At 31.4% G+C, this 17,341-nt stretch overlaps 1 protein-coding gene across 4 annotated transcripts in view; it reads left to right on the forward strand.

The window, feature by feature from the left end:
• Positions 1-17,341, forward strand: part of LOC118195496 (SEC14-like protein 2) — a 56,774-nt gene continuing 39,433 nt past the window's right edge. For 3 of the 4 annotated variants that reach the window (XM_085810615.1, XM_085810617.1, XM_085810616.1), the window contains exons 1-5: positions 2-157; positions 3,083-3,161; positions 9,390-9,465; positions 9,561-9,604; positions 13,752-13,814. In XM_085810615.1, coding sequence (XP_085666741.1) covers positions 3,114-3,161; positions 9,390-9,465; positions 9,561-9,604; positions 13,752-13,814 — 231 coding nt within the window. In that variant the 5' untranslated portion in view covers positions 2-157; positions 3,083-3,113. Of the gene's footprint in view, positions 158-3,082; positions 3,162-9,389; positions 9,466-9,560; positions 9,605-13,751; positions 13,815-17,341 lie in introns of all 4 variants that reach the window. The other variant, XM_085810618.1, reaches the window with a different exon arrangement.

Consider the following 17,341-nt stretch of genomic DNA (forward strand, 5'->3'; position numbering starts at 1 on the left):
ATAAAAGCATATGTTTTGACAGGTGTTCTCTCTTTCAGTGTTGTGACGCGTACCAAGTGAGGAATTGCATATTAGAATGCATTTGTATTTATAAATATTGAGTAAAATCTCAACTTTTTGATTAGTTTTATACAAGTGTGTTATAATATAAACTTAGGTAAGTTTTTCATTTCTCTAGATTTAGACAGAATAATTTTTATTGTTAGGTAGTTTACTATTTTCAGCTTATAAATATAAACAGAAGTCTAGTCAGTAATTGTTTATAAAATTGTCCTTTTCCATTATTTAATGAACCGAAAATGAGACAGGGAAAAAAACTATAAGAAATACATAATGGCATTGATAGAATTATTGTGAAATTACTAAGATTACTTGTATATTATATTTAATATTGTAATAAAAACTAGAAGTATTTTGATAAAATATTTTAAGGACATAACTACACATCATGTAATAGTCATTCATTCTGAAGGGCATATTATAAATCAGAATGTTTTGGAGACATTCAAGGAAAATTAGTAATTGTTTATAAAATTGTTCTTTTCCATCATCTAACTAACAGAAAATGAGAGAGGAAACAAACTATAAGAAATACATAATGACACTGATACAATTATTGTGAAATTACTAAGATTATTTTATTAGAATAAGATCGGAGACGGAATTTTGTTTTGTTATTTCATGTGAAGTAAATCTCTTCATTATCAAAGTCATCTGTATATTATATTTAATATTGTAATAAAAACTAGAAGTATTTTGATAAAACATTTTAAAGACATAACCACACATCATGCAATAGTCATTAATTCTGAAGAGCATATTATAAATCAGAATGTTTTGGAGACATTCAAGGGAAATTATTTATTTTTGTTGAAATAAAATCAACGTTGATTTTATTTTTCTCACACCAAATTAATTAAAGAAGGTTTAAGAAAAACATGCGCAGAGCATGTTAACTTTGAAAATTAGCAAAACATTAATTACTGATTTGAAATAATTTCCGTTATTTATAATGATATGAAATATACCTTTCTATTTCAATAGAGAAAACATATTTTGGTAAGAAATGCTTCCGATTCTTTAGATCATTCTTATATAAAATGTTACTCTTGTATTGAAATAACAAGATGTGATAAATTAGTAAGACATTTTAGGCAGATTTTATTTATTTAGATACATTCTATAAGTTCGTATTTCGTCATTGCTCATCCTCAGTTAATCTATGACTGTAGTTTATTTTAAAAGTTTTGGAGAAGAATGTATTTATACGTACAACTACAAAATGTGATTACGAGACAGCTCCCATCACAGTCCTCCACGAATCTTTCTTTTAACGATTCTTTTAATGTTATGTGATTAAGTAAGAATAAGATATTCAAATCTTCGCAATCCCCGAATTCTAAAACATATTCGAAATACAAAAGTTGGAATTTTTTTTTCATTTTCCGTTATCCGAATCTTTCGAAAAACATTACCTGAAGAAACTTTAAACGACTTAACTTAAAACTTTGGGAACATTAATTTCGCTTAGGTCCAAAAAATGGTTTATTAAAAGTACGCGTTTGTTTCAATTTCAGTGGTACCTTAATTTGGTTCTGAAAGCAATATCCCGAATTCTCTGCAAACAATTTATCATTCTCTAGTTAGAGTTTTGCCTATGATAACTTTAAAAATAAGCCTCCCCCTCTATACTCACTTTAATTTTAAAAAATTCTGAAAAACGAAAACATAAATTGAATGCTTACTGAAATAGTTTTTGCTAATTATGTTGAAAACATGAACTTTTAAGTTTCACAGATTTTAACTGTATGTTCAGTTTATTTAATTTCTCATGCATTTTCTTAACACATATAGGCGTATATTTAAAATCTCAGCTTCTAAATGTATTTCTCATTTAGCGCATATTTTAAATTTTGTTTTTAATAAAACCATTTAAGTAAAAGATAATTTTTATTTATCCTAAAATGAAGAGCGATTCGAGAAAAATTAAGAAATGTGTGAGCATTTTTTGGAACACTATGAGACGAGATAAAAATTAATAACTGATAATTTAATAAAAGTAACACTTGTGAAAAAATTTACAAAATAAAAACGCCTGACTTTTTATGTGTTACTGAAGAATATGAATATGTAAATCTTACGCCACCTTCCGTTTTGTCATAAATCATTAAAATACTTTTTACATTGGAATGTTACTGGAGAAAATTAAATATGTTAACGTAATTGGCTATATCGCGTAATGCAACCCTTTTCTAAGATATGCTATCAAGAACAAATATCTGTGAAAGGAAATCATAAGCATAATGAACCTCCTGTTCATAAGATACACGAAGCTTAAGAAACACAACATAAAACAAAGCAACGTCTGGCAGGAACCCTTTGTGGGTCCTGTGAAGGCGACTGGCAATAACCACATTGCCTGTGGTTGAACAATGGATGCCCACCGCATTTCACCACACCCATATCCATATATCTGCGCAAAGATTCGTCGAATATCAATAAAGTGTCCCTAATTTTATATACAGTGAAACAATACTTCAAATGATGCAATAAATCATTCAAAATATAGGACAGCAGATACTATGCATAGGCAAAGCAAATTAATCCCTTTTCTGGATTTCGATCTCCATCATTATGACAAGATTTCGAATTACGTACAAACACTACGCTATTTTGTCACTTTGAATCAGATGTATCGAAAGGTAGGTTTTTTTTTTTAATGCAAATAAATATAAGAGAGGTACTTGGAGCGAGATATCAAATTACGAATCGAAAGCACATTTTCTCAGACGCTTAGAATAATACGTAAAAGCTGATACAACCTGATACTCGCAGATGTTTCCTTCTTACCTAAACAGTAATATACGAACAGGAACATTAGTACCAGAAAAATGTAATCAACTCATTCCGCACCTTTGCAGTATAATAAGTAACAGTAATTCTGAAAATGGTCTTTAGCAAAAAAATATTAACACCAGTTCTAAATATGTAAAACTAAACGTATTTGATATATTAATTCAATTTGCATGGGAAAATGGATTCGCTTCAATCACTCAACTTCTGTTCAAAATTTCGTTTATAGTTGCAAAGTTAATAAGAAACAAAATTCCAAGATGTCTCCGGAAGAATATACAGTGGAGGAGCAAGAGGCAATTCAAGAAGTAAGAATGGTCTTTAATTTTTATTACATTACTTTACCTTTTTTGGATGAATATGTTAGTAATATTACACATATTTCAGAATATTTCCTCTGTATACCTTATGTACTGCAGTTTTAAAAATCAGTGAAGCATCTGAAGTTTACTATTCCTAAATAAATATCAGCATTTGTTCTCTTCGGATAAATCCGAAATATTTAACCGAAATATAGGGTTGGCAAGAAAGTAACTTCGTTTTTAGTGTGAAATAAAATTCAACTTTTTCTATGTGAAAAATGAATTTTTAATCATTCAAATATCTTATTCTGTTCGATGATCTATTGCCATCTTCATGATTCCGCGCTCACAGAACTTCGGGTCTTTGTCCGCAGAAACTCCATTTAAGTGCAGTTTGAGGTCATTGGTTTACAGAAACTTTTACCATTTATGAAGTTTTGTAAACTCCGAAATAAATGATAATCCGAAGGTGGAAAGAGCTATATGGGGAATTTGATATCACTTTCCGGGCCAAGCTCCAATAATTTCGTAAGTGTTGCTAAACATATGTGAGGTCTCGCTTTGTCGTGGAGTTCCTTTACGATTCCTTTGCGGTTTGTCAATTCTGGCCTTTTCTCATTGATTGCTTCCTCCAATTTCATAAATTGTTGGCAGTAAACATCTAAGTTGATCGTTTGGTTCCTTGGAAGCAGCTCAAAATACATAACACCTTTATAATCCCACCAAATTGACAGTATGACCTTTTCCTAATGCCGTTTTAGCTTTCGATATGATTTGTGCTGACTCATCATGCTTAGACCATGATCTTTTTCGATTAATGGTTATTGTTGAGGATCCATGTTTCGTCCATCAATGAACGAAACGAATTATCGATTGCGTTACGTTTGCGTTACGGGTCGATTGCGTTACGTTTGAAATGCGTATCACAAATATTGATTGTGTTGAATGAATTTCTTTCAATTAATGCGGAACCCTAATATGGAACTTCTTAACGAGTCCAAGGCATATGTGATTTTCAATTGTTGTGTGTGATACATTTAATCTTTTTTCAATCTCTTGCACAGTTATATGATAATTCGATTCAATTATGGCTTTAACTTTGTCATCATGAACTTCAGAAGGTCAGCCAAGCGTTGGTTATCTTTAGGTAAAGAATCTCCAGAACAAAATCTGTTAAACCAATCCTGGCACATACGTTCTGTTAAGCAATCAGCACTATATAAACATCGCTTATCTATTTGTGAGCATCAATCGTTTTCTTGTCTTTATGAAAATTAAAAGTAATATATGTCGAAAAAGTTTATTTTTGCTCCCCATGTTAAAACTGACCTTAAAATAACAGTTGTAAACACAAATACGTTTGTTTCTATTTGTTTCTATAGCAACCTAAAAATGTCAGTTTTCAAATCTCAGAAGAAAAAATAAGACTGACTGAAGAATAACCAAACGAACATAACGCTATCTTTGGGCAAACCGAAAAAATTTTCTCGACAACCCAATGTCTAACTGCTTGAATTTTTATTTGTTAGCCCAAAGGGGCAATTTGCCCAGAAGGGATATTAATTTCGTTTTGGCATTTTGCTTCGAATCACTATAAACGGCGAATCTCTTTTTAAATTGTTGCCACCAAATATTAGAGCCCTGTATTGTATTTAAAGAAATTAAATAATGAAGAATCTGCATAAATATACGTATATTTCTAGCATTGTAATAAAACAAAGGTACCTAGAGCCATCAAATTTTGAATAACACAATCCTTCTCCGAATATGGGCATACGGAAGGCTTAATTTGGAATTTGAAATTTGTTTTATTATCGATTTCATATTTTGTAACACTTCAACGAATTTTTGATTAACAAACTCAACGATTTTAAAGCGAACAATGGCAAAACTGCACGGGAAAAAAAAATCATTTTTATCTCTAGCGCTCGAGACTGTGTATCGGAAAGTCTAAAGATATGCTCATTTTAAAATTATTTTTAGATATTGCTGTTGAATTGAATTTTATGTCTTAAGTGTGAAGAACATGATATTTAATAAATAAAGGTAACACACAAAAGGTTAAAAAAAGTTCTTTTGGGCGTAATATGAAATCTGGAAGCTTTCAGATTTTTTTAATTTATAACTAAAAAACCTTATAATAATAAGATTATTTTTTTAATTAATATTTATTTTTTTATTTATGCCGAAGTATACTGATAGCGATATATTTTATTTTAGGCTAGCAGGGGGAAAAATCTCAGTTCATATTTAGAAAACATGTATATCTGATATTTTTTTTTAACTTAGTCTGTACAGATACAAAAACAAAATGTTTTTAGAGAAATTCCTTGTTTGCTTCATCTGAAATATTACCGTACTTATTTGCATATTTTCTCCTCTTTTCCTACTACTTTTACAGCTGCAATCTGGGAAGGGAAAAATACGCGGTATGTACTATCACTGAAAAGACGGCTTTAATAGTAAACATAGCATACTAAAAATCTCACATACAGATCCACTAATATTATTATATTTTGTTTTTCAAAGGACTTATAACTTCCAATAATTTTCATTTTACTTACACAAAATACTTCCTTATTTGTGCTCACATTTTATATTGTTATCACAAACCAGAAGTTTCTAAATCATATGCTAAAACCTCTGAGGGGGATCACGAGTGAAGGCGAAATATGCAAGTAAATACGGTATTTCCTTGATCTTCAAACATAGATACCTAAAGTCGGTCCTTTTAAATGAATAAGGAAACTGTTTCAGAACTTTATAAATAATTTGTCTAGTTTCCTGCTTAGATTAGGATCTTCTGTATTGATAAGTTCTACACTGTAATAAGGCAATGAATAATAACATGAATATAAAAAAGGAAATATAATTTCTTAATCAACATGCAAGTAAGGAAGAACAATTGTGAATGAGTTGTCCAAAACTTGAGACTTTCCATAAGAAAGGACCCTTCAAGTATAAAACATATAAGACATTTAGAACCAATAACATTTAGTTAGATAGTAAATTTTCAGGTAACTTCCTTGAATATATAAGACATGCAGGCAGAATCTTTGAAATTCTTTGCCATTTTACTTGGACTCATATTTTACATATTTGCGGAACTCTCATAGATGCAATAATTTCTTATCTTTTGATGGTGTAGGGATAGAAAGGCCTAAGTACCCTTTATTACCAATTTGTTGATCGTTGATTGTTGACCCACAATGAAACGCAATTATTCAGTGGTGGCAAAAGCGTTCACTGACTAAAAATGGTGGAGTAGTTTACTCACAATTAAAAGAAGAACACGTGTAACTGGAGAGTTTAATAGTTTAGACTTTGAAACCTCTACACCAGTGATTCTCAACTACTGTGCCGCGGCACTTGAGTGCCGCCAAAGGTTTTTAAAATTTGTAATTATACTCTGATAAAAAAATAATATTCAGAACTAAATCATTCGGCCGTTTTATGGAAGTAGTCTAAATTTTTAACTCTCTTTGCAAACAACGAAAACTAATAATTTCTCAAGAAATATCACGTGCCTTAATTATCCACAAATCCTCACAAAAGATAACAAGACTTCGAAGATTCGAAATTGAATTAAAATAAAAATTAACTCCCTAAAATACCTGGGTGTCATCATTGATAAAAAAAAACTTAACTTTATAGACTATCTAGACTAGATTAAAAGCAAGACCTCCAAAATAGCAAGCAATCTAAAGCGAATGAACGGAATAGGATGGGGAATGAGCAGACCAATCCAACACCTCATCTACTCTTTTCGTTCTCCTGATGAGGAGAGACCTTTAGCTGCCCTCAAAATTGATTGTTTTAATATACTTATGCTAAATACAAGGTTGTTATTGCGATTTTGATTGTCACATTGGCGTTTTTCTCTTCTATTCTAGTTTTAAAAAAATAGTTTGTTCTCATAGTAGTTTTGGGAAATCTGTGCTTTCTTAGCGAAAACCCTGGCCGCTCAGAGAGTTTTAAAATTAGTTTTTATAATCGAATGGAACCGCCATATGTTTTAATTCCGTTTTGTTCATGTTGAGCTGAGTGGCGAAACAAATCCTCCAAAAAGAGTCCTTCTGGTTTGGTATTTTGGAAAGTCCTGATTACTAAGGATTTTGCAGACTTTTTCTAATATAACATATGAAACTTCTTGCGTAGAAAATTGTTCAGCTGAAGTAATTATGCCATAGTAGTGAGCACGTAAATACTTTAGAATAATGATTTGAACTATACTTTAAATAAATAATTTTCCGTGGCCATTTGATCTTCTTGGTAATTTAATATTTTAAATAAAAAACATGAATCACGTTTTTAAATTTTAGAATATATATAATTAAAAAAAATTCTAAAAGGTTTCAGATTTTAATGTTAGTCCAAAGGGTTTGTTAAGTTTTTTTACACTCTCTCTGAAGTCATAGTCTATTAGTCTGCTCTAGCAACTACTAGTCTGCTCTAATACGTTTAGAATTCCCGATGCAGTGTTAAGTGTTCGTATGCATTTTTGTATTTTTTCAGTCTTCTCAGTTCATCATATCAATGTTAAATTTTCTTAGTAAGATGGCTAACAAAAAATGTTTTCGCTTTTTTTATTATTAACTTTTTATGTGTTAACAAATACTACGTTTTTCGCATTTACGCCGCATAAAATCAAATTCAACAGAAAATCACAAAATATTCAAAAACAGTATATCTTTAGAATTCTTGTTATAACGATATAACGTTAGAGATTGCCATACATATTTTTATATTCTTTATATTACGTCTTTAAAAACTAGCCACTCGCACGGATAGCCGCCTAAAATAGTCGCCATAAAAAGTATGCATATCATAATTTTAATTCACGTTTATTTAAATCAATCGCATTAAAAAATAGAAAAATTATTCTTAAGAATTGTGTTCATTACTTTTAAATCACTTAGTTTATTATTACCTTTCAGAATAAATTTGAAATTATCTTAAGCTTTAATGAATAGCAACACGCTGATGCGAAAAAGATAAAAGTATTTTACTTTTTGGGATACCGCTTATAAAGAGCTTGTTCTAAAAGTCCAAATGCACAGTAATTCATAAGGAACACATCAGGAAACTTGGGTGGAATGCATTTAAAGGGATTTTTCGGTTTCAATTCTCATTTTTTTCAGAAAATTAAGCAGTAGGTTTAAAGGTATCGCTTGGAGTCTTATCCTGATGAAACTTAACACGGTGAAGATTGTTTGGATAAAGGAATGGAATTTCTTCTTTGAAATCAAATGTTAAAACATATATCTGATAGTAATCCTAATTAATTTTGACATCTTTTTCTACTTTCCTTATTTGAAGCTTTCCGTTATAAGAGAATCCAGTAATAACCATAAAATCTTTAGAAAAACTCTCCTTGTTTTCTCTGAACAAACTTATTAAGTCTTTATTCTCCTCTTTTTCGGTAGTAAATCGATCAATCGATCTTTTTTTTTTTTTTTTTGCAGTCGGATAAGGGTATCCAAGCCTCATCAAATGTGTTTACATATTTCCATCTTCTCTTGCCAAATAATTTTCATACAGCGATCTACACATAGTCTCACTCTGAGAAATATGTTTCGGCGTTAAACGATAAATATCATTTTTTTTTGTTGCTGTTTTCAAAAGCTTTAAATCAGACTTTATAATTTTGCTCACAGTTCCTACAGAGATATTTAAAGGTTTTGCAATATCTCTTTGGAGGGCTGGATTTTCCTTTAAAACATGAGATGCGACTTTAGATTTAATAAGAGCTGTACGTACATTTCTTGAGTATGTTGAGTATGCTCCCAGTCAGATGTAAACTTTGACGTTTCTTTCCATTCATATTAATTATGTCACTTATTTTACGTGTTTAAATGTTAAAACCATGCTTTTCATATCTTTCTTTAATAATTGAATAACAGAATTTCTCTTTGGACAGTGCAAAAGTCTAGCATTCAGCCCACTGTTTATTTTTCTGCGATATTTTAAAGAAAAGAATATTTTTAATGCTGCTGATGATAACTAAACCTTATACCAATTTGATGTCAGTATTTTAAATTTAATATTTAAATTCAATTATTAAATTCACAATCGTTGCAAAAATGTATGAACATCATCTGTAATCAACTTCATATTGAAGTATTTCGAGAGATAATCAGTTCTGTCCATTAAAAAAGAACATCAGTATTTCAAACTATTCATCAAACTTTTGCTTCTAAGTTTTCTAACAAGATAGCATTTTATTATTTTCAGTTGAAACGTAGACTGGATGGTGAAATGGATCAAGAAATGTTTGCCGACGATAACATGTTTATACGGTTCTTGAGAGGTAAAATATATGCTCTTTTGATAAACTCAGTTGAATTATTAAACTAAACTTTTATTTAAATTAAATTTTGTTTACTAAATACTCTATCTTTATAGCTCGAAACTTCAACATGAGTGCTGCTGAAACAATGCTACGCAATGTAAGGTTATATTTTGCTTACATGTAACATGATTAAACCTTATTTAACCTTGTTTTTCTTACAGCATTTGTATTCTACTAAGATAACGATTATGCATGGATAAAATGTTGCATTAGTTAGTACATAGTTTACGAAATAACTTCTTATGACTTATTGGTATATTTTCCATTTCAAATAAGAACTCTCTAAAAAATGACAGGATTCTTATAACTATATTTCGATATAAATTATGCTCGAGTATAAAATCTGAATGTCAAAGAATTCGTCACTTGCATGCTACGCATCTGACAGTCAAAAATAGCAGAGATAGCAATATTAATAGTAGACTAATGGCTGCCATAAACCACTCACCGATCGCAAGAAACCTTGCAAGGGTATTTCTTGAGAATTAGTAACTGAGTGGAAAATTAATTTTTGGGGAATCAAGAAGTTTTCAAAAAAACAAACTTCCCAGGTATAAATGGTGATGTATCATACCGAATAATGAATATCTTCTAAATGGTAAAAAATAAAGATTTAATTCTCCAGCTATTTCGCATATTATTTCCAGCTAATATATGTTTGGAGCATTTCGTCTATAGCTAAAGCGCATTTATATTTTCATCGGGATAGTATATATCTCACATGGCAATCGCTGTTTCAAGTGCTATACACTCAGTCAAATCATTCCGTAGAACTCCACAGTTTCGGCAAGTTCATTGGATGCCTTTTATCATACTCTCAACGGTCAAAAACCAATGCTTTAAATCTAAAATTCAATGCATTCTAAAGTGTAACAATAGTTTTTTAATTGTCCCTTGCTCAATAGAAAGCCAAGCAGTTAACAGAAAGGCAACAGACATCATAGGAAACTTAATAACTTAATGAACAGAAGTTGATGTCAAGATTTATTTCATAGTTCACGCAAGACATATTAACATTACGCATGCTTGGATCCTTTTTTTTTTTTTTTTTTTTTTTTTTGTATTTTTCCAAACAATTCTGTTGGTCATTACAATTGTTACATTTTTAATTGAAATAATTAGCAAACTCGTGTTTATTTTGAAAATACTTTATAAAATAAATGAATAAATGTGACTTAATTCAAATTCCCGGCACTTTTTGAAGCACAGAACATTACGGAAACCAATACTTGTATCTTCAGTACTTATGGCAATACTTCTGGCTATTATACGTCAATATTGCTCAATACTTCTGACAACTACATTGTGTTCATTTTAAAACAGACGCGATATAAAATAATTACATGAGCTTTGTAATTATATTTTGTTATTTCTATTGTTTTGCTCACTTATGTCTATTGTTACAGTATTTGAGAGAGAGAGAGAGAATAGAGAGTAGAAGAGACTATTTAAAACAATTGTAACAACCGACAAAACTTAACAATAACGTCAAATAACAGAAAGACAAGACTCAATGATTTTGTTCCGTACCCTATTTTAAATGAATGCTTTCTATAAATGCACTTAAACGACTATTGGGCCACCATGTCGATGATGAGTACAAACATCCAACATTCATTCCCGTCTTTGCTTCATGCACGGATTCGCCCACCATGATGATGTAGGTAAAAGCAGGATTCTTCTGAAAAGACAACGTCGTGCCATTGCTGCGTCCATGTGAGCGTGGTTGGAAGCGCCATTTTAGGCGCTGTGTCCTGTAGTTTAGTGTAAAAGGAAGCGGCAACAATAGTCGCTTTGCTGATAATTTGTAATTTTGCAGACATTTACGCATCATATGTACGAATACTTGAGGATGTGCAACACACCCAGTTACCAAAACAAGTACATGATGTGGCTGATGATGTCCCTAATACCTACTTTGACAAGAGTCTACCGTTTCGGGTACTGATGAATTTGGCCTTTGATATTCCAAACATCGCTTTGTAGAGCTGTCTTAAACCTATCCGTCGCAAATATTCATAGAGTCATTAGATCTCGATCAACGCGACCAGCAGTTGCGCGGTACGATAATCCGCAATCCCGGTAGGCTACGATCATCCGGTGATCGAATTCTAAAGCACGTTGATATGAGTTCTTTCTTCTTATAGCAAGCGAAACTTGACCGCCAACAGACACACAGAAAAGAGTGAACGTGATTTTCAAATAAAAAATCGACCTTTCAGACTTCTTTTATATTTTGCTTCAAGATATCGATGTTCTTCGTGTAATGTGCATATGCTGCAATAATCCTTGTAATGCGCATTATTCGTTTGCATATTCTCAGCATGATCTACTCTTCCAGAAAATTTCAGGTTTATTATAGGCTTAGTTCAAAGTATAGTTTTTTTATGTCCAACATTTATCTGATGAATGAAATAGTTTCTGTGAACTCGTAGGTCGTTCATACATCTTCCAAAAATGAAGGCGTAAATGTAAATAACAATAAACCACTGAAAAAAAGAAGACTAAATAATTTGCGTTGACGACAAACAGGTTTAAGTATTTAAAACTGAACTTTGACCCCTTAGGAATGTGCGAATTCGTGAAGTATGAAGTGATACGTAGCTCATATTCAATGGCAGGAGGTATAAGTCACGTCATTACTGGAAATAGCACAAATACCTCAGTGCAAATATAATTAACCATTTCCTTTAATAATTGGTAAGGTTCATTCTTAATTTTGACCTTTAATAAATTTTCATTTTAGCTTCTGTCTCTTTATTATTAGTTTCTACCATGCAAATAAATTTTCCTTTAATGTAAATAAATTTTCATTTAGCTTTTGCCTCTTGTAGTATTAGTTTTTCCATGCAAATTTAAACGTAGCAAATATAAAAAATTGAAACTAGAGCCTGCAAAGTTTCATTTTTCTGTTTCTGTTAAAGTTAAACCGTTATCGTGAAGACAATATTGTTCGCCCATTATTAGACATAAATAACTCATAAGAAAAAGGAATCAGTAACAGTATAGTATTTTTTGACTATTAGCGAATAGTTAACAACTATTGTGTATATTTAATTAGTTATTATTTTATGTTAGCGTAAAGTGTAATTACTAATTTCTCTAAAATAAAATGATAAATAACATAGTGACCAAACAATATTGCATTATTTATTATTTTTATGCAAATTTACTATTTGTTTCACATTAAAAATTGCAGAAAAATATATTCGTTTCAAACAATTTAATGAAATTGCATGGAAGCAAAAGTATTTAAGTTTTTCGATTGAGATTCTTCAGAATGATACTGAAAATAGCATTAAAATGTAAAATAAATATGTGAAAAATATAAAAAAAAGTCAGCTGCTAGCAAATGCAAAAAATACAACTTTGATAAGACTCTAACTAACACAGCACATTATAGCAATGTATCCCTCAATATACTGAACCTTATAAAAAATCCATCATGGAAAAATATATATTTGTAATTAAATTTCCTCGTACTGCTATTTTAGAGCATAAAATAACTCCTTTTCATTTAAACAATGTGTTCGAAAGAGATGACTGAAAACTTCATGCCCTAATAGAGTTTCGAAACTAGGTAGATAATTTTTTGAAAACAATTTTAATGCTAGAGAAGGAACGACTCTAAACATAAAACTTCAGTTAGTGAAACATTCATTAGGATTTAATAAAATTAGATCAAAAGATTTTCTTCCTTTTAGTACAGGATTTGAGGAAGCGTACATTTCGCAAAAATTGGAGCAATTAGTATTTTCATGGGGTCAATAACGAATGCTGTTTTGTCAAGGGAGATACATTAATAGCAATTTCAACTTTCTAAAGTGCCCCTTAATTTGATAGATAAATCGCAAATTTTGATTTATATTAGATAATGAAAAATGATCTAAGTCACCAAATTCATTCTTAAAAGCCTCTTCAAACTTCTCTGTTTTTCGTAAGGAGCATTTTATGCTTAATTTATTAAAACATAATAAATACTTCATTAAGTGGCATGTAAATTCTTTACTCCTAGCTTTGAACCTGCTGTCATAAGATTTTTTACCTCTAATTCAAAATAGTCTATAACTGAGTATACGAGTCTAAGATTAATATTTCTATAAGTAAACTCTATATTCATTTGAGACCGGTCTATTAAGTCTTGAACACTGATTCTTTTATAAACGTGCTCAGCGTTTCTGTGACATTACTAGGTTAAATTTAAAAAAAAAAAAAAAAAAAAAATTTGTTTTTTTAATTTCTAGCATATTTCATGGAGAAAAGTGATTAATACTGAGAAAATTTTGAATGAATATACTCCAAGAGAAGTAAGTTTTTTTTAATTTCTATTGCATAGCTATCAAATTTGAATACTTTATAAAAGACTTTCATCTTTTCATTTATAAAATATAGATACGTCATTTCATATTTAAAATGTATATATTTCAAGATTTATTTTTCTACGCTTGGAGTGATGTATAGCAAAGTATTATCGCAAATCTCTCATGATAAATTAAGTAATAAGCATAGTAATTTAGAAGCCAAACAAAAAAAAATCAGCGTATATTTGCAAATTTTTACAAGACTAGTTTCGATTGTTTTGCCAATCCATCTTCCCCAGCTGTCAAAGTGCAAATGAACGAGATAAGGTATACTGATAAGATAAGAATGGCTGGACAGGAGTTAAACTACTGGCGCCATCCGTTGATGAAAAAAGAAAACTAAAACATAATTTCCTTAAAGGCTGAAGGTAAATATGGATTGGAATTAGGGTCAGTAACTTTTATGAATATGAAACGCCTCTAGAAAATCGAATTCACCAATAGTAGATGTTTTTTGAGTAATTTTGGCTGCAGAAAAATTGAAAATTTGACTTTCGGACCAACAATGCTGGGCAACAGAGGACTTCTGTGTTTCCTTTTTTTCTCTTAGTTTGAGCAATGTAAATTAAGCCACACTGCCAAGGAATCCTGTAAATACCCCAAGAATTCATACCCGGAATGGGGTCCCTTTAAGTATGGAACTCAAGATTTTATTGATAGAAAAATAAACGACCCGAAATTTAAATTTCTGTAAAATACGAGCAATTTTATAGCTAATTGATTTTTAAAGAAAGGAATGACAACAGAGTTTAATTCATATTGGTCAAGCTAAGGGAGCCTTAACATTTCCGGTTAAGGAACATGAGGCATATGTTAGGAAAAAGGAAACACAGAAGTCCTTTGTTGTTCAGCGTTATTGGTCCGAAAATCACACTTTCGATTTTTCTGCAGCCAAAAGTATTCAAAACACATCTTCCATTGGTGAGTTAGATTTTCTAGAGGCGCTTCACATTCGAAAAACATTTTCTGTTCTAGTTAATGACCCTAATTCCAATCCATCTTTACGTTCAGCCTTTAAAGAAATTATGTTTTTTTTTTTTTTTTTTTTTTTTGTTTTGTTTTGTTTTGTTTCAACAATAGATGAAGCCAGTAGCTTAACTCCTGCCCAACCTTTCTTATCTTATCTCGTTCATTTGCACTTTGACAGCTAAGGCTGATAGTTCGGTAAAAGCATGGAAATTAGTCCTGTGAAAATTTGCAAATATAGCACTGATTTTTTGTTGTTTGGCTTCTAAATTCATATTTGTTCGGCGCGTTTTTTTTTTACCTTAATAAACATAGTATTCGGATGTTATGCATATTCTAAGAATTATATGTACAGGGTGTCCCAAAAGGTCGTTTACAAACTTAACGTGCTAGTCTGTCAAACCATGACGGACTTGTGTAGATAATTGTGGCCGAAAATCAAACCATGCGTGCTATAGCAACAGGATCGTCATACAAAAAAGGAAGCCGAAAGCGGCATTAATATATATAGTTATTAATAATAATATTATATAATAGGCATTAATAGTTATAGTTAATATAATAGGCATTAATAGTTATGGTTACATACAGAAAATGTTCAAAATTCCTTCCATCCACCGCAATACATGCTTCACAACGTCAAAGCATAATTCACGGACACATGCTGCCGCTTCTACGATCCTGCCGACGAAGTCGATGTCACATGATCCGGGTGTTCAGTATACCAGGAACTTGAAATCAGGACTAGAGGTCAAAGATTCGTGGTACTCTCAATTTACTTTGCACAGCTCTTCTACAACAGGTGTGGGTTCAGTACATTGCCACCCTATATAGTACTCGGAAAGCTCTAGTTTCATTCAATTTCCGGCGCAACTGCAAACAATAAATGACTACTCGATTCATGCGCCTCACGACCTGTCCATTTCCATCCACGGCCCCAAAAACGTAATGACATCAGCTAATTTCTGGTTACTGAATCGATACATCTCGCTCACCAGGTCTGTCTGTACGCCATCCTAAAACTCAATCACATAAAAGCAAGAGCAAATATAGTGTTATAAATATGTTCTATATGCAATGTTACTCCTGACAATGCATTTACAGAGTTGAATCTGCATAATGTAATTCGTAAATGTAATGTCAATAATGGTAATGTAATAAATACCACTATTATCTGAAATCTCATATATAATGTCAATACCGTATCGCATAGTGTATATATAAGACGATATCATAATTATGTAAATATGTATATGCACAGCACTATTTATACGTGCACTGCAGTAATTTAGTTGCAACCGCCTTCTGCACACATGTAGTGTATATGTACAAGCCCAGCATGAAAGCTCCTCCAAGATCACTCACGTAATTACGCGGAGTAAATATTATGTTCGATACGTAGCTATATGTAATGTCACTTCCGACAAAGTAAATACAATGTTCAATATGCGTAATGTAATTGTAAATGTAATGTCAATTAATGTTAAGTATAATTCCTTAATTGCTTCATAAACTGTAATAATAATGTCAGTTTTGTATCGTATAATGTACATATTGTTGAACTTATAGACCGCACCGAATAATAATAGGTAATGTTAAAAAATTTTATCAACTTTGTACTATTAAAATTTTTTGATCATTAAATAGATAAGTGAAGGTTCACTTACCTTCTAAATAGGGCTGCCCTGAACTGCCTGCTTTTCCTTCTTCTCGGTATCTGTCTCTATGATGAACTTCGATTTACTGCGCAACACAGCTATAAACTTTTTAAGAAATTTTAATTCGTATGAAAGATATCTACAAAATATTTACAAGTTACAATGAATACAAGCATAATTTATACGGAGACGGTCTATCGTTATACATCTGTTAGACGCGTCAGCCGTTCAACTGACTACTTTTAGTCTCTTTCGCCAGAGGGCGTTCGTGGAAGTAAAGTTCTAGTAAGCAAACGCGACACTCCCACCTTGAGGTCCAGTATCAACAGAGGATGGACCTCAACTGACCTGTAGTTCAAGTCTTTTGAGATTTCGTCATACGTCGAGTTCTGTACCTCACTAGCATATCCTACTCAGGTGTAAAGTTGAGTTCAAGAGGTATGAGGTTCTTAGTAGGTCTTATAATCTCCCCTTGTGCAGTTTTCAGTTTCACTAATCTAATGTGTCCGTCGTGGGATGGAAAAATTTCCACGATTCTAGCTAAGGGCCAGTTTATCCTTTTTTCATTGTTGGACACAATTACAAGATCACCAACTTTCACAGAAGATGGTTCGCGGATGAATTTTGAGCTTTGTTTTAGTTGCCCTAAATATTCTGATCGAAATCTTTTTCGTAAATCTTTTCTCAATTTGGCTCTGTAAAGGTATCTTTTATTGATGGATTTAGAATCCAAAAGATCTAATTCAGGAACTCCAGTCTCTGTAATTTCTGTTAGAAACATTGCTGGGGTGAGAGCTCTTAAATCCTTTACGTCTTCTGACAAATACGTGAGAGGACGGTTGTTCATAA

This window comes from Stegodyphus dumicola, chromosome 2 (assembly GCF_044657685.1).
Source record: "Stegodyphus dumicola isolate Sdum_Otavi_A_Nest chromosome 2, ASM4465768v1".
Classification (NCBI taxonomy): Eukaryota; Metazoa; Arthropoda; class Arachnida; order Araneae; family Eresidae; genus Stegodyphus; species Stegodyphus dumicola.